This window comes from Aethalodelphis obliquidens, unplaced genomic scaffold, assembly GCF_003676395.1.
Source record: "Aethalodelphis obliquidens isolate GAN/ISIS:26980383/991018 unplaced genomic scaffold, ASM367639v1 scaffold93, whole genome shotgun sequence".
Taxonomy (NCBI): domain Eukaryota; kingdom Metazoa; phylum Chordata; class Mammalia; order Artiodactyla; family Delphinidae; genus Aethalodelphis; species Aethalodelphis obliquidens.
Genome location: NW_020838037.1, coordinates 1,258,469 through 1,277,663, shown reverse-complemented (window position 1 = coordinate 1,277,663; position 19,195 = coordinate 1,258,469). Strand labels below are relative to the sequence as shown.

The following is a 19,195-nucleotide window of genomic DNA, read 5'->3' as shown; positions in this document are numbered from 1 at the left end:
GAATCTTTATAGTCATTTCTGGTGTCCAAGGTCTTCTGCTAGTTTTCAGCCAGTGTTCTGAGAATTGTTGCACCTATAGATGTATTCCTGATGCATCCTGTGGAAAGAGATGAACTCCAGGTCCACCTACTCCTCTGCCACCTTAACTCCACCTTGCTGGCTTTGATGCCCACTTTGCTGCTGCTGCTGGCCCAAGCAGGGAAGCTAATTCCTAGCTTTACCTATTACTGAGCACAATCCCAGCCCCACTTACTTGGAAACCTGGCCAGAGCATCCAGGAAACAGAGCAGTTCAGCAGCACTTGCAGAGCACCAAGCCAGTGACTCTGTTCATCTGCAGAGCCCAGCTAGTGAACCTGTCTGACCAAGGAACTTTGTGCACAGTTTTGCCTGATTCAGGTCCTTGGCCAGCAAGCCATACCAGCTGTGAATTCTGTTACACAGCCCCCAAGTTGGGAAGCAAACTGAAAGCCTGGCCTAGGGCTGAATACAGCTTCCATGCCTGCCCAACCAGAAAAACTAATCAGAACTCTCAGGACACTGCGCAGCCCAACCTACTGCCTTGCTTACAACAGCAATGGAGCAGAGAGCTGAGCCAACATGGCACCATCAAAGGAAAGTAATAAAGCTCCAATAACTGACCCTAAAGTAATGGAGATCTCTGAATTGTGTGCAAAGATTTCAGAATAATCCCTTCAAAGAAGTTTAGTGAGCTTTACAGACAATTAAACAAAATGAGAAAAATAGTGCATGAGCAAAATAAGAAGTTCAACCAAAACATAAATGCTATTAAAGAAAACCCAGAAATCCTAGAGTTGAAGAACACAATGACTGATCTGAAGAATTCAATGGAGAGCCTTAATATCAGACTTGGTCAAGAAGAAGAAGGAATCAATGAACTAGAAAATAAGACATTTAAAATTATCTAGTCGGAGGAGAAAAAAATGCAAAAGAGTGAAAAAAGCTTATGAGAGCCACAGGACACCATCAAAAGAATAATATTTGCATTATGAGAATCCTAGAAGAAAAGAGAAAAGGACAGAAAATATTTTTAAAGCAAGAATGGCTGAAAACTGTACAAACCTGGGGAGAGAAATGGACATCCACAGTTACGAGACCGAAAGGAGACCAAACAGATTGTACCCCAAAAGAGCTACAGAGACACATTGTAATTACATTGTCAAAAGTCAGACAAGAAAGAATTTAAACAGGAGCAGAAGAGCAACACATCATATACAAAGGACCACCCCCATAGACTACAGGCAGATTTCTCAACAGAAACTTTGTAGCCCTGGAGAGAATGGGGTGATGTATTCAAAATATTGAAAGAAAAAAAGCCTGTCAATTAAGAATACTGTAACTGGCAAAGCAGTCTTTCAGAAATGAATGAGATAAAGACTTTCCCCAACAAAAACTGAGGGAGTTCATCACCACTAGATCTGCCTTAAATGAAATACTAAACGGAGTTCTTCAAGCATAAATGAAAGGATGCTAATTCACATCATAAAAAAACACGAATGTAAGTGTAAAGCTAACTAGCAATGGTAAATATACAGTGACATTCTCTAATACTGTAATGGTGGTACATAATTCACTTATAACTCTAAAAGTTAAAAAATAGGGCTTCCCAGGCATCTCAGTGGTTGAGAGTCCACCTGCCAATGCAGGGGACACGGGTTTTGCCCTGGTCCAGGAAGATCCCATATGCCGCGGATCGGCTAGGCCCGTGAGCCATGGCCACTAAGCCTGTGCGTCTGGAGCCTATGCTCCGCAATGGGAGAGATCGCAACAGTGAGAGGCCCGCATACCGCAAAAAAAAAAAAAAAAAGTTAAAACATAAAGAAGTAATAACTACAATAATGTATTTGATGCACAATATAAAATATATTAACTAAAACATCAGTAACTTAAAATGGAAAAGGGGGAGAAGTAAAAATGTAAAGTTTATGTATGCTATCAAAATGATGTTATCAGATTAAAATAGGATGTTAAAAACATGAGAAATTTTATGTAAGCCTCATGGCAACCAGAAAGAAAAAAAACTATAGCAGTTATACAAACAATTATGATAAAGGAGTCAAAGAATACCACTACAAAAAGTCATCAAGTCACAAAGAAGACAGAAAGGTAAAAAACGAAGTCAGAACACATTTTGTTAATACTGTTAATGTGATGTGTGTTAATACTGTTAATAAAGGCCATATATGACAAGCCCACAGCTAACAGTATTAACAGAAAGGTAAAAAACGAAGTCAGAACACATTTTGTTAATCAAAATGCCAATAAAAGTCTTTACTATTAGTAATTACTTTAAATGTGAATGGATTAAATTCATCAATCAAAAGACACAGAATGAATGAATGGATTTAAAAAACAAAAATCCAACCGTAAGCTGACTACAAAAGATTCACTTTAGTTTTAAAGACACACATAAACTGAGAGTGAAGGAACGGGTAAAGCTATTTTAAGCAAGTGGTAATCAAAAGAAAGCAGGGGTAGCTATATTTGTATCAGACAAAAGAGATGTTCAGCTAAAAATGGTCAAAAGAGACAAAGGGCATTATATAATGAAATTGGGGTCAATCCATCAAGAAGATATAACAGTTGTAAATATTTATGCAACCAACATCAGAGTATCTAAATATATATTTAAAAAAATACTAACAGAACTAACAGGAGAAATAAATAGGAATACAGTAATAGTTGGGGACTTTAACACCCACACTCAACAATGGACACATCACCCAGAAAATCAATAAGGAAACAGCATATTTGAACAACATTATAGACCAAATGAACCTAATAGACATATACAAACACTCCATCCAGCAACAGCAGAATACTCATTCTTACCAAGTTCACACAGAACATCTTCTAGGCTAGAATATATTTTAGACCACAAAATAAGTCTCAGCAAATTTAAGAAGACTGAAATCACACCAACTATGTTTCCTGGCTACAATCATATGAAACTATAAATCAGTATCAGGAGAAAACCTTGATAATATATGGAATATTAAACAACACAAATATATGGAAATATATATGGAATTTATATATATGGATATATTATATATATTATATATATATAATATATATGGAAAAATATATGGAAATTAAACAACACACTCCTGAACAACCAATGTATCAGAGAAAAAATTAAAAAGAAAATTTAAAAAGTATCTTGAGACAAGTGAAAATGGAAATACAACATACCAAACCTTATGGGGTGGAGCAAAAACAGTTCTAAGAGGGAAGTTTACAGCAATATATACATATATCAAGAAAAAAGAAAGACTTCAAATAAACAACCTAATTTTATATTTCAAGGAACTAGAAAAATAAAATAAGCCCAAAGTTAGCAGAAGTAAGGAAATAATAAAGATAACAGAAATGAATAAATAGAAAACAGGATGACAAAACTAAGAGTTGGTTCTTTGAAAAAAAAATACAAAATTGCCAAGACTTTACCTTGACTAATCCAGGGGGAGGGGAGAGACAGAGGGAGAGACAGAGACAGAAAGAGACAAAGAGATTGAGAACCTAAATAAATAAAAGTATAAGTAAAAGAGGAGACATTACAACTGATACCACAGAAATACAAAGGATCATAAGAAATTACCATTAATAATTATATGCCAACTAACTGGACAACCCAGAAGAAATGGATAAATTCCTGGAAACATTCACCTACCAAGTCTGAATCATGAAAAAACAGAAAATCTGAATAGTCCAATTTCTCTAAGAATAAATCAGTAATCAAAAGAAAATCCCCAATGAAGAAAAGTCCAGAACCAGATGGATTCACTGGTGAAAGTTACCAAACACTTGAAGAAGAATTAAAGCCAATTCTTCTCAAACTCTTCCAAAAAAAGTGAACAGGAGGGAATACTCCTGAACACATTTTACGAGACCAAGATGACTGTGGTAACAAAGCCAAATAAGACCACTACAAAAAAAACCCAAAAAACTATAGACCAACATCCCTGATGAATACAGATGCAAAAATTCTCAACAAAATACTAGCAAACCAAATTCAACAGCACAATAAAAAGATCATATCCCATGATTCATCCCTGGGATGCAAGAACGGTTCAACATATGCAAATCTATAAATGTGATTCATCACATTAACAGTCAGATAAAAATCATATGATCATCTCAGCAGATACAGAAAACGCATTTGAAAAATTAACACCCATTCACGATAAATATTCTCAATGAACTGGGCATAGAAGAAAAGTACCTCAACATAATAAAGGCCATATATGACAAGCCCACAGCTAACAGTATACTCAGTGGTGAAAGGCTGAAAAGCTTTTCCTCTAATGTCACTACCAGGATAAGGATACCCACTCTCACATAGTACTGGAAGTTCTAGCCAGAGTAATCAGGCAAGAAAAACAAATAAAAGGCATCAGATTCAGAAAGGAAGAAGTAAAATTGTCTTTGTTTGCAGATGACATGATTTTATATATAGAAAATTCTAAAGACTCCACCAAGAAATGTTAGCACTAATTAATTCAGTAAAGTTACAGGACACAACATCAACATACAAAAATCAGATTTCTACATGCTAACAACAAATTAACTAAGAAGTAAATAAAGAAAACAACCCATTTACAATAGCATCAATAACAATAAAATACTTTGGAGTCAATTTAACCAAGTAGGTGAAAAACTTACACACTAAAAACTACGAGACACTAATGAAAGAAATTGAAGACACAAATAAATGGAAAGACATCCCACGTTTGTGGATTGGAAGAATTAATATTATTAAAATGTCTGTTCTACACAAAGCCATCTATAGATTCAATACAATCCCTATCAAGATTCCCAAGGCATTTCTCACAAAAATAGAAAAAAAAAATCCTACAATTCATATGGAACTACCATAGATGCCAAATAGTCAAAACAATCCTGTGAAAGAGCAAAGCTTCCTGATTTTAAACTCTATTACAAAGCTATAGTAATCAAAACAGTTTTGTACTGGTACAAAAACAGACACATAGACTAGTGGGAAAGAAACAAGAGCCCAAAAGTAGACTCACACACATATATGTTCAACTAATGTTTGACAAGGAAGCCACAAACTCAATGGTAAAAAGACAGTTTCTTCAATAAATGGTGTTTGCAAAAATGTATATTCACGTGCAAAAGAATGAAACTAGATCCCTATTTCACAATATCCACAAAAATTAACTCAAAATTGATTAAAGACTTAAATGTAAAACCTGATACCATAAAACTCCCAAAAGAAAAATAGAGAATAAGCTCCTTGACATTGGTAATAGCAATGATTGTTTTGGATATGACACCTAAAACATAAGCAACAAAAACAAAAATAAGTGGGATTACAGCAAACTAATAAGCTTCTGTACAGTAAATGAAACAATCAACAAAATGAAAAGGCAACCTATAGAATGGGAGAAAATACTCTGAAACCACTCATCTGATAAAGTACCAATTTCCAAAATGTATAACAAACTCATACAACTCAATAGCAAAAAAACTCCAAATAACACAATTAAAAGTGGGCAAAGGACTCAAACAGACATATTTTCAAAAGAAATATTCAAATGGCCAACTGGTACATGAAAAAGTACTCAACACCACTAATCAACAGGGAAATGCTAATCAAAACCCCAATATATCACCTCACAATTGTCAGCATGGCTACTATCAAAAAGACAAGCAATAACAAGTGCTGTTGGGGATGTGGAGAAAAGAAACCTTTGTATACATTTGTTGTGAATGTAAACTGGTATAGACAATATAGAAAATAGTACGCAGGTTCCTCAAAAACTTAAAGGTAGAAGTACCATATGATCCAGCAATTCAACTTCTGGGTATACATTCAACAGAAATCAAATCACTGTCCTGAACAGATATCTGTACCCCCATTTCACTGCAGCATTACTTACAATAGCCAAGACATGGAAACAACTTAAACGTCCATGGGTAAATGAATGGATAAAGAAAATATGATACACACAACACACACACACAGAGGAAAATTATTTAGTCATAAAAAATAAGGAATCTTGCCAGTTGTGACAACATGTATTGACCTTGAGGGCATTATGTTAAGTCAGACAGAAAGACAAATACTGTAAGATGTTAACTTATATGTGGGATCTAAAAACCCAAAGTCATAGAAACATAGAACAAATTGGTGTTAGCCAGAGGTGGGGGTGTGTGTGTGGAGGGAGAACTGGGTAAATGGGGTCAAAATGTACAAATTTCCAGTTATAAGATAAATAAGTTCTGTAAATGTAACATTCAGCATGATGACTATAGTTAACAATATTGTATTGAATATTTGAAAGCTGCTAAGAGAGTAGACCTTACAAGTTCAAATCAGAAAAAACTGTAACTGTAGGTGATGGATGTTAACTAAACTTATTGTGGTAATCATTCAGCAATACATACATATATCAAGTCATGTACACCAAAAATACAATGTTATATATCAATTATATCTCAAAAAAACTGGAGGGTGGGGAGCTAAACATATAACATACTACCCAATAATCATAGACCTGGGTATTTATCCTAGAGAAACAAAAACTTATGTGGGCTTAAAAACCTGTACATAACTTTTCATAGCAGCTTTATTTATATAGTCAAAAACTGGAAACAGCCAAAATGTTGCTCAATAAATGAATGAGTATACAGACTGTGGAACATTCTTACCATGAAGTATAACTCACCATTAAAAAGGAACAAACTACTATATACACAACAGCTTGGATGGATTACAAGGACATTATCATGAGTGAAAAAACTCAATCTCAAAAGGTCACATATTGTTTGATTCCATTTCTATAATATTCTTGAAATGACAAAATTATAGGCATGAAAAAGCAAGTAGTGGTTTCCAGGGATTAAGGACTTTGTTGTGGGGGGTTGGGGGAGGTGGATATGCACAAAGGAGACTTGACTATGGCAACAGTTACAGTACTCTACACAGGTGATAAAATGACATGGAACTATACACACACTGTATCAATGTTAAATTCCTGGTTTTGAATTTGGACAATAATTATGTAAGATATAACCACTGGGGACATTGGGTGAAGGATACATGTGATCTCTCTGTACTATTTTTGTAACTTCCTGTATATCTGTAATTATTTCAAAATAAAAATTAAAAGAAAAAGACAATGATATATAAATTCAAATCAGAAACTACTTTGACATTACAGTTTTGTTCTTGTTCAAAACACTTAGAACATTCAAAGAAAATTTCCTTTTATTTTTGGTGGTTCCTCAGTTTTTAAAAATAAGTTGAATGTAAAACAAAACAGCTAAAAGGTATCCAAACCTGAGACTTTCAAAAGGATAAAAACTATATTTCTTCATAGTGGCATAGGTCTTGAGAACATCAACTTAAAAAACTCAACCACAAATTTTTTATATTAAGTTCATTGTCATTAAAAATATGAATGTAATTTGGATCTGTGTTGAATTAAGTCAATTATTCAGTCTCACTGTTCATGAATAAGAATTAAACACAATGATATAAGTATAAAGAAATTCTTACTTCTACAAAGATAGTCACAAAAAGCAAACTTTACTAGAAATTTTCAAGTATTCTCAAATATATTAGGATCATACACAGCTATTCACTTTTATAAATGTTGTTAAAAGATAAAGCCTGCCATGTATACTCTACACAGAATGACAAATCCAAGAAGCTGAAGCTTTCATTTCTTAAATTAGGTTTGAGTAAGTCTGTACTTATATATTTTGCAAATGGCAAAGAACCTGGGATTGAGAGCTGAAGGAACAGGGTCTTACATGATCCATCACTTAGTAGTGACCCCTATTGAGGCTCTTTAAGGCTTTGGCTTCCTCATCTGCAAAGTGGACACGCCAATTACATTGTACTGTTGTGATGCTTAAATGATACTGATGTTAAACTAACGTTGTCAAATGGTATATAAAATATTAATGTTTAAAATCAGTAATAACATATACTTTGACAATAACATTATTAATTGTTAAACAATTCTTAAATCTTGGTAAAATATCTGTAAGGCAATTTTTTTCCTCCAAAATATTCTGTAAATTCAACATTATATTTCACTAATTTTAAGACATTCTTTCACACTTAACATATCTGAAATTGACAGATAGGTATCTTATAATCACTTTAGTTAAATAACACTCATATTTGTCATTACATATGTATGTGCATCAAAATATGAAGGATGTGTATCAGTGTCTTTGAAGAAAACCCTAAAGATAAAAATGGACACTCATTTAAGAAATGATACATCATTAATGCTCCTGATAACAGAGAACAACATTATGTAGAAAAACATGGACACTGAGATGCTGAGGCGAAGGTGAATTAGAAGAGTTAGATTCTGAATGTGAGCATCTCAGCTAATTGATTTTGCTTACTTTTTTTTAATGTGTGTACAAGGTTGATATGATTTTTTTTAAAAGGGCTTTCCATAAGTACGAAAAATTCCAAGTCATGGAAAGCTGTGTCATAGTTTAAATGGCACTTTTCTTCTTTCTTAGTAGCACAAAAAACAGTCTTGTATTTTATAAGAATGCATCTCAGCTTCAACGAAATACCTTCCTGCCGAAAACATTGAATCAATTTTCAAAACTATTCTCTTGTTTTTACTTTTAATGTGTTCCATTAAAATTTGATTTAAAAAATTATTCAATAAAAGTACAAGAATCAAGTCTAAGAACCAAGCCTTTGATATTAAGTAACGACAGAAGAGCATATGCAGGGCTTCCCTAGTGGCGCAGTGGTTGAGAGTCTACCTGCCAATGCAGGGGACACGGGTTTGTGCCCCGGTCCGGGAAGATCCCACATGCCGCGGAGCGGCTGGGCCCGTGAGCCATGGCCACTGAGCCTGCGCGTCCAGAGCCTGTGCTCCGCAACGGGAGAGGCCACAACAGTGAGAGGCCCGCGTACCGCAAAAACAAAAAAAAAAGAAGAAAAAGAGCATATGCAACTTGATAGAAGTGGAATATTAAACTAAAGTTGTGCTGTGACTGATGTGGGCTTTGATTTCATTGGGTCTTCCACTGATATTAGTTTGGTCACTGATGTTTCAATATAGAGCATTTTGCTGGCCTATTCTATTCAATACTTATTACAGAGTGCTAACTATATACCAGGTACTGTATTAGGTACTAGAGAGAGCATGGAGAATAAAGGCAGACATGATCCCTCCTTTCCTGATGTTTAGTATCTAGAAAAGAAGACTGTCAAATTATAAACTGCAATAAATACTGTGAAGAAACAACTGGGAAATAGATATAAAAATGAACAGCGGGTGGTATTCAACTTCAGATAATGACAATGTTAACAGTGAACACTTACGTAGTGCTTACTCTGTGCCAGGCTCTGTACCACATGCTTTACACACTCTTTAATTTTCAAAACAACTACTATAAAATAGATAATACTATTGTCCCTATTTTATATACAGGGAAAATGAGGCTTAAGATATCTGAAATTGATAAATAGATACCTTACAATCACTTTTGACAGGCAGCAATCATGACATATTTGTCATTACATGTGTATGTGAATTAAAATGTGAAGAATGGGTTTTCAGTATCTTGGAACAAAACCCTAAAGATAATAATAGATAGCAAGTAAGCAAGGAGATGGGATGTAAACCCAGGCACTCTGGCTCCAGAGCCCATGCTCTCATCCACTACAATATTAGGAAGAGCCTTTCTGAGAAGGTGTCATTTAAGCTGACACCCGAATAATGACAAGGTAAGGGGTTGGTGAGAGAAATCATGTATAAAGCCCTAGAATGGGAAAGGGTCCTTCAGTTTTAGGATATGAACGAAGGCCAGCATTGCTGGAGTATAGTTAATGAGAGCAAGAATGTTGGGGAGATAGGGTTACAGAAGGCTGGTGCTACCTCATGCAGGATCCTATAGGCCACAAGGAACTGGAATTTTGTTCTAAGTGCAACTGGAATTATGGAAGACTGAACTAGACAGCGACATGATTTGATTTATTTTTTTCTGGCTGATGTGTGAATGATGAATTGAGAGAAGGTAAGATAAATAGAGTCCAAGTCATTCATTTATTCAACAAATAATAGAAAATTTATGAAGTAACTATTATTGTAGTAAGCACTATTCCAGATATTGGGCATACAGTCAAAAACAATAGAGACAAGGTCCTCCACTCTGGAGTACACTTTAGAGTGGTGAACACACAAACTCCTATATCCACAATTTCTATCACTCTATTGAACATTTTCGATCAATGTACAAATTTTAGTATCTCCCATCTTTAAACAAATATCAAACAAAAATCTATCCTTTGATCTTTTACCCTCCTCTAGCTACCATCCTATTTCTTTACTCCCAGAAAAACTTCTTTAAAGAACTGTCTGCAGTAACTTTGCCACCAGTTATCATCGCAACCCACTACAATCAAGTTCCTCTTTTTCACTCTATTCAAGTTGCTCATATCACTGGAACAAAATTTTTTTAAATTTGCATGGAATACAAAAGACCCCAAATAGCCAAAACAATCTTGAGAAAGAAGAACAGGGCTGGAGGAATCACGCTCCCTGACTTCAGACTCTATTACAAAGCTACAGTAATCAAAACAGTATTGTACTGGCACAAAAACAGACACATAGATAAATGAGACAGGTTAGAAAGCCCAGAAATAAACCCATACACTTACAGTCAATCAATCTACGATGAAGGAGGCAAGAATACACAGTGGAGAAAAGACAGTCTCTTCAATAAGTGGTGCTAAGAAAACTGTACAGCTACATGTAAAAGAATAAAATTAGAACATTCTCTAACACGATATGCAAAAATAAACTCAAAATGGATTAAAGACCTAAATGTAAAACCAGATACCTAAATGTAAAACTCCTAGAGGAAAACATAGGCAGAACACTCTTTGCCATAATTCACAGAAATATTTTTTTGGATCTCTCCCATAGAGTAATGGAAACAGAAGCAAAAATAAACAAATGGGATCTAATTAAACTTAAAAGCTTTTGCACAGCAAAAGAAACCATTAAAAAAAACCAAAAAGACAACCTACAGAATGGGAGAAAATATTTGTAAATGATGCAAACAAACAAGGGCTTAATTTCCAAAATATACAAACAGCTTATACAACACAATATCAAAAAAAAAACAAACATAAGATGGGCAGAAAACCTAAATAGACATTTCCCCAAGGAAGACATATAGATAGCCAATAGGCACATGAAAAGATATTCAACATTGCTAGTTATTAGAGAAATGCAAATCAAAACACCTGTCAGAATGGCCATCATCAAAAAATCTACAAATAATAAATGCTAGAGAGGGTGTGGAGAAAAGGGAATCCTTCTATACTGTTGGTGGCAACCTAAACTGGTGCAGCCACTATGGAGAACAGTGTGAAGGTTCCTTAAAACACTAAAAATAGAATCACCATATGATCCCACTCCTGGGCATATATCCAGGAAAGACAAAAACTCTAATTAGAAGAGATACAGGGGTTTCCCTGGTGGCTCAGTGGTTGAGAGTCCACCTGCCGATGCAGGGTACACGGGTTCATGCCCTGGTCTGGGAGGATCCCACATGCTGCAGAGCGGCTAGGCCCGCAAGCCATGGCTGCTGAGCCTGCACGTCCGGAGCCTGTGTTCTGCAATGGGAGAGGCCACAGCAGTGAGAGGCCTGTGTACCGCAAAAAAAAAAAAAAAAAAAAAAAAGAAGAGATACATGCACCCTTATGTTCACAGCAGCACTATTTACAATAGCCAAGACATGGAAGCAACCTAACTGTCCATTGGCAGATGAATGGATAAAGAAGATGTAGTGTGTGTGTGTGTGTGTGTGTGTGTGTGTGTGTGTGTGTGTGTGTGTATAATGGAATATTACTCAGCCATAAAAAAGAATGAAATAATGCCATTTGCAGCAACATGGATGAACCTAGAGATTATCATCTAAGTGAAGTAAGTCAGACACAGAAAGATAAATATCATATGATATCACTTATATGTGGAATCTAAAAAATGATACAAATGAACTTATTTAAAAAACAGAAATAGGCTCACAGACATGGAAAACAAACTGATGGTTACCAAAAGGGAAAGGGGGGAGAGATAAATTGATAATTTGGGATTAAAATATACATACTGCTATATATACAATAAACAACAAGGACTTACCATATAGCACAGGGAGTTGTATTCAATGTCTTGTTTGGAAAAGAATATATATATATTTTATATATATATATTATATATATTATATAAAATTTATATATATTTGTATATTTATATAAATATATTATTTATTATATATATAGTTATTATATTCATATATATTATATATACAATTTATATATAATTTATGTACATTTATATAATTTATATATTATATATACACATATATTTATATATATTTATATAACATATATAGTATATATTTTTATATTTTATATATATTATATATATATTATATATATATTATATATATTATATTATATTATATATATAATATATATAAAACTGAATCACTTTGCTGTACACCTGAAACTTTATAAATCAACTATACTTCAATAAAATAAATGAATAAAATAATCAAAGAAAAATGAAAATAAAATAAATAAAATTGCTCATATCAATGTCACCACACTACCATCTTGTAGTCAAATGCTAACTTCACTCCCCTCATCTTATTAACCTCTCAGAAGTATTCACACTGTTAACTAGTTCCCCATTCTTTTCTGTGCCACAACACTTTTCAAGTTTCTTATCTCCTTCTCAGTCTAATTAAGGAGGCCTATAGCACTGTGATTAAGAGCATGGACTTCTAGACTTAGCTCTGAAGACAGGTTGTTTCAGGAGTGCTTATGGCATGGAGGACAGACATAGCAAGAGAATGTTTCCCTTTCTTGAGCAAGATAGAAAACTAATCAGTATTTCAGGTGAGAAATATGGTGGTTTAGACTAGAGACTGGAGATGGAGGGAAATAGATTTTAGCTCTATTTTAGTAGTAGAACCAATAAAACTTTGCGATAGAACAGATACAGGAATTAAAGGAAAAGGGGAAATCAAGGTTTTGCAATAGAATAAAAAGCTAATGAACATTACCTAAAAAAATCACCAAATCTTAGAGATGATCTCATTTGATGCTTTTCCATTGAAACTGATACCTGGGAGAGGTTATGTGATTTACCCAAAGTCACATAGATAATTGGTGATAGAACTGAAACTGGAACACAAGTCTCTCAGAATCCTAAGAAGCCACAGATCAGGATCTGGTAAGATGACTACTACAAGCTTGCTGAGCTATCACTTTAATCCTTTTTCCCCCTAACCAATGCAATAAAAAATACTATAATACATTTTTGGGTTTACTGAATATAGTTAGGCAAGCTATTAACTGCACACTTTATACTGCCTTAAGAAAAAAGGGAAGGAAGTAGACAGAATATAAATATCAGTATTAGCTCATGAAGAGTAAAATCTATTCTAAAAGTTCATCAAAAACATTTGCTGAAGTATACTATTTGTAAAAGGCAAGGTACACATGAACTTCCCCTCGGGCAGTTACATTCTAATTTGCAAGATAACACACATATAAATAATTCAGGCCAATAAGGCAGTACTAGATTAATTGCCAAATTAATTATATAGACAATATATATATATTTTTAAGTACTCTGTAGTAGTCCTTTAGGAAAAGTAAGGCTTGAGCTAAGCCCTGATGGACAAGTAAGAATTTAAAAAGTAGATAGGGAAGCGGATTAAACAAACCTATAAAGAGTGTCCACTAGGGTACTAGGCTCAGGGCTGGGGGATAGGGAGTGGGAAGAGTGAGCTTTTTATACGTGTCTGTGGAGACATTCTCTTTCGTATGACATTTGAGCTGAGTCCTGAATGACAAAGAGGAACAAGGAATGTGCTGATGGGAGGAGAAGAGAACATTCTGAGAAAACAAGTACAAAAAACCACTACATTACCTACCTTTATTAGGCTCTATAGATTGAATACACAAAGCTTAGCTGAAAGGTAAAAGAGTGGACCATACGTTCCTAAACCTGAGTTTAAATAATTCCACAAATTCTCTTTCTCATCTGTTTCTCCAACGGTAAAAATTACTGCATAGACGAGCATGGGATATAATGGACATAGAAGTGTTTTTAGAAATAGAAAAGTAAATATACCAAAATTGTAATAGTCAGTTCAAAAAGACAAGAATGGAAAAGTGTTAATATGGTGCTTAGATACATAAAGTTAAAAGTGGACAAATGACTTAAAATCATTGCTGGTATGGGTAACAGTACTTTATACTTTACATATCTTTACATTTTCTCTTACTGTAGCTTTTTGTACATGTCTTATCTTCTTTGCCAGATTGTAAGCAGATATAGCACCTGACACATAGTATTAGCTAAACTGATGTATGAAGCCAGTACTTCATTTTACAGCCCTTTGAGGATTTGTGTTTGTGTATGTTCAAGATCTCATTTACTTGCAAATGATTGGTGGGGAATGATGATATCACGAAAAGTTAACAGAAACAAATACAGATGAAAACAGAATAAAACCTATCTTAAAGAGGATGGAAATAAGCCGCAAGTAACTGTTAATTACTACTGCTGGCTTTTAGTTGACATTCCCTGGCAGCCAAAGGAAGAAGGGAGTCGGCTGAATCCCAGTGTCGCATTTAATCTACCACAAAGTTAGGCATTTAAATTCATCTACACAGATCAACTTTTCCCTGGACCAAAACCGCAAGGATCTTTGATCACAAGCAAATAACTGAGCAAAGGCACAGAGTTAATTATGAAGGGCTCCTGAAATTATGCAACTTGGTTCTGTTGCTTTCAGAGCAAAGACCTCTGATAACAATGGGACCACCCACCGGTGCCTCAACAACAGAATCCTCAGTTTTCTCCCTAGGGCTCTGGCCCAGGCTTGGCAGCCACAAAAACCGCACCAGGGTCACTTTATGGCCTCAACACAGTTAGCTGCTTGGTAGCAGCCTTGGATTCAGGCAGGGTCCGCGCCCTACACTGGAGGCAATGCAGAGTCTTTGCCCCAGCCTTAGAAGGCAGGTTTCAGGGAGGGCTGCTAGGGTTGGAGTGTCTAGATGAGTTTCGGCCTAAGGGGACAGGGGAGGAAGGCAACTCAGGGCCGCGGGAAACACAACTCTTGGGGGCACCATGCAGTCCCCTTCCTGCCACAGAAACCTCTCCCGCCCTGGAACACGAAGGAGCGGCACTGGTAGCCTAAGCCAAGAAAATTCTCTTCTCTGTGGATAATAGGGGCCGATCCTGGACCCCAGGAATAAGACGCTACCATCCCACTCCTCTCTCACAGCTCAGAAATCACCCACCTGGAACTGCAGTCTCCGAAGTCTCCACCCCAGTCTCTGCCTCCACAGGCCTGATTGCGATTGGCTTGCACCTCTGTCCCGTTATCTCTTCTCCAAGTGTGAGTGGCGTTCTATACGCTCTTGGCCTTTGTCCCTCCCTTCGCTCGCCTCCGAAGCCCCGCCCCACGTGACGGTCACGCGTTGCCGCAAAGCGCAGAGGAGGGTCTCCACTTCCGCTCCCGGGGGAGGAGGTGGCAGAGTAGGCGGCGTGGAAGTGAGGGCTCTCGGTGAGCAACGTGCAGTTGACGTAGCGCGACGCTCCGCCCCCTCCGCCCGAGCGCCGGGAGGAAGTGGGTGGGGCACTTTTAGCGTCCGCGCCATCAAGCCCGAGGTGGCGGTGAGGTTTTCAGTGTATGGTTTTCCCCGCTAAGCGATTCTGCTTGGTGCCAGCAATGGAGGGTGTGCGCTGGGCCTTTTCCTGTGGCGCTTGGCTGCCGAGCCGAGCCGAATGGCTGCTCGCGGTGCGATCGATCCAGCCCGAGGAGAAGGAGCGCATTGGCCAGTTCGTCTTTGCACGCGACGCTAAGGCAGCTTTGGTACTACAGGTCTTTCGTATTGAGGGCCGAGGAAGCAGATGTTGGGGATGGTGGGCCGGGCTGTAGAGACTCCCCCCTCCCACGCTAGCGTCGGCGCCAGTTTGTGGCCGCCCCAGGGCGAGAGTGGTAGGTGCTGCTGACTCTACCGTGTGTGCGCGCGGCCTGGTCTCCACCGTCTTTGTAGTCTCCTCGGAGGCCTCGTCCGCTGTAAATATTAGACCCTCCCCCGTTGTAATTGAAAATAGAGATCGTGCTAAACCCTAAAATAGGTGTTGAGAAGGCCTACAACGTAGTTCTTTTTACCCACAATGTTTTTTTTTCTTATTTTTAAGTTATCAAAATTTATTTTTCCTTGCTTGGGCCCATAGCACATTCTTAGCCTGTTAAGTATCCTACCATTCTCCTGCACGTGATAGGCCCTAAGAAATATTGACAGTTATGACTTACTTTAGCCTTGCACGCCGTGGAACTGGAAGAGTCCAGCCTCCTTTTACCAGGGAAACTTAAGTCAAGGAAGGATGCAGTCCTAGGCATACCTTTCTGACTAAATAGCTTGGGAAACAGTACTTTAGATATAATTGTTTATTTTACTTACGTATTTTTAGCAACAAATGGAAACGGGTTTCAAAACAACTTCTGTGTATATAGCGCAGTTTGAAACAACTTCTAATTACCATCAAAGACTGTTACCTTGAAAATGTTCCTCTGTCAAAGCACTTTTTCTTTTGAAATGTGGGCTGATTGATTTTTGAAGGCATATTGGTGAATATTTTTATACTTTCTGTAATTTGTAAGAAGTTGTCAAATTCAAACTCGTGCAGTATTTAAAAGTCATTGTTTAGAACTGAAGGGAAAAAAACTTGGAATATTTTTCAAAATATTATATGCCTTGTTATACCCTTAGGTATTTTTGTGTGATTTTAGTCATTTCTTTTTTAAAATATACATATATTTTTAAAATTTATTTAATTTATTTCTTTTTGGCCGCGTTGGGTCTTCGTTGCTGCACACGGGCTTTCTCTAGTTGCGGCGGGGGGTGGGGTGGGGGGGCTACTCTTCATTGCCGTGTGCGGGCTTCTCATTGCAGTGGCTTCTGTTGGTGCAGAGCACAGGCTCTAGGTGCGCGGGCTTCAGTAGTTGTGGCACGTGGGTTCAGTAGTAGTGGCTCGTGGGCTCTAGAGCGCTGGCTCAGTATTTGTGGCACACAGGCTTAGTTACTCTGTGGCATGTGGGATCTTCCCAGACCAGGGCTCGAACCCGTGTCCTCTGCGTTGGCAGGTAGATTCTCAACCACTGTGCCACCAGGGAAGCCCCATTTCTTTCTTAATAATTAATGGAGGGAGAGAGTGGATGGGGTATATGTGAAAAAAGATAGGTCATGCATTGCTAATTGTTGAGCCCAGTGATAAGAATATATGATCTAGAAATACATGCACATATGCACAGAGATGTAAGTACAACAAGGTTGCTCAATGGGGAATTTTTTTTATAATAGTAAAACTAGAGCCAGCCTAAAATATCCAACAATAGGGGATAGTCAAGTTGTGGTACCTTGATAGTATGAAATGCACAGGCCAGATGGTTATATACAAACATAAAATAATCCCCAACACTTAGAAATTTAAAAGATTATACATGGTAGAATAGTACATATAGTAGGATTTCATATAAATGGATAGATAGTAAAAGCAAATGAACATATTTTGGGTACTTAGAGAAAAGACTGAAGGGATGAATACTTGATAACATTGGTTGGTTACTTGTTAAGGGGAGGGAGGGAATTGCTAAAGAGGGACTTTAAGTTGTCTGTCTTCATAAGCATTTCTTAAATCTTAAAGCAGGTATTTAATACTTAGGTACTTTTTAAAAACTTTAAGAAATGAATATTTTAGAAACCACAAAAATAGACTTTGTATGTTATAGGCAGTGTTACCTAAATCTTTAGTACAGACATCAATACTTAAAAAATGTTTTATTAACAGGCTGGTCGTCTGATGATGAGGAAATTAGTTGCAGAGAAATTGAATATACCTTGGAATAATATTCGTTTGCAAAGAACTGCAAAAGGAAAACCAATCCTTGCGAAAGACTCATTGAATCCTTACCCCAATTTCAACTTTAACATCTCTCATCAAGGAGACTATGCTGTACTTGCTGCGGAGTCTGAGCTACAAGTTGGAATTGATATAATGAAGACTAGTTTTCCAGGTAATGTTGCATTTTTGTAGTACAAGAGTTATTAAGTGTCTTCTCTTAGTTCTTACCTGTTGAATAATATCAGACAAGGAGATGTAGATATTTAAGTTTAGGAAAAACGTGCTCGTACTCAAGGGTAGTATATCTGAGAGAGCAGGGTATTGTCGACTGAAAAAAATGCACAACCCAAAACTTGAGAATTATTCTGCAGACTTTCTGAGGACTCAAGTCCGGGAAGCAGCCTCTCAAATAGCTCTGAGAGACTGCTCCAAAGAGATAAGGGAGGAACCAGGATATATAGGAGTTTTTTGCAACAAAAATCCGGTAGTCAGAACATAAAAAGATTACTGTTAATTAAAGAAAACCAAACATTTCATTAATGAATTTAGCACTTTTCTATGTATGGGAAGATGCAAGAGTTTGGGCTTACTGAAATTATTCCTTTGATATGCACCTTAACTGTCTAGGGCCAGTATCCTGCTTTTCTCCATCCTGAATCCCCTCAGGGTGCACAGTTGGGGGTGGCTGTTGGCTTGAGGGCCCCAACATCCTTTGTTTACTATATATTTTCTTGAATGTTAACAGACTTCTACATAAAAGATAGATTCTTCGTTACTGGGGATTCGTATAATACTTTGCCTAGAGGCAAAGTGAAAACAAAGGTTTTCTTTTTGAATTATACCTCAGCTTGTTAAGTAAGACTAAATTTGAAACTATTCTCAAAGACTGTTAAATTTTCTAAAGAACAGTTTTTCCATAGCTCAATATTTTTTATTTAAGTAGTAGATGTTCAATCAAATTGAACTCAACAGGGAGTCAATTTTGAGTATCATTCTATTAAAAAAATAGTAATTATATGTATTGTAAGAACTTGGTTTCATTTAAGTCTTTCCCAGAATTAACCAATTAGTTGTTGGTTTGTTTAAAAAAGAATAATCTCAGTGGTAAAGTATATTGTAGTCCTTAAGTAGAGATAACATGTATTTGTACTGTATCTAAATATAGCTCTTTGTAGCACATTTATATAAATGGAAATGAAGAGCAAGCAATTATTAAAATAT

The 19,195-nt window shown here is 36.5% G+C and overlaps 2 protein-coding genes across 4 annotated transcripts in view; one reads left to right on the top strand and one right to left on the bottom strand.

Annotated features, from left to right (window-relative positions):
* KBTBD3 (kelch repeat and BTB domain containing 3) overlaps nt 1–15,783 on the bottom strand; it is a 50,135-nt gene extending 34,352 nt beyond the window's left edge. The window contains exon 1 of the mRNA XM_027095705.1: nt 15,364–15,783. The gene's annotated coding sequence lies outside the window, so the exon portion shown is untranslated. The remainder of the gene's footprint in view (nt 1–15,363) is intronic.
* AASDHPPT (aminoadipate-semialdehyde dehydrogenase-phosphopantetheinyl transferase) overlaps nt 15,624–19,195 on the top strand; it is a 33,807-nt gene continuing 30,235 nt past the window's right edge. The window contains exons 1-2 of one of the 3 annotated variants that reach the window (XM_027095707.1): nt 15,624–15,938; nt 17,921–18,146. In XM_027095707.1, coding sequence (XP_026951508.1) covers nt 15,756–15,938; nt 17,921–18,146 — 409 coding nt within the window. In that variant the 5' untranslated portion in view covers nt 15,624–15,755. The other 2 variants (XM_027095706.1, XM_027095708.1) reach the window with 2 other exon arrangements.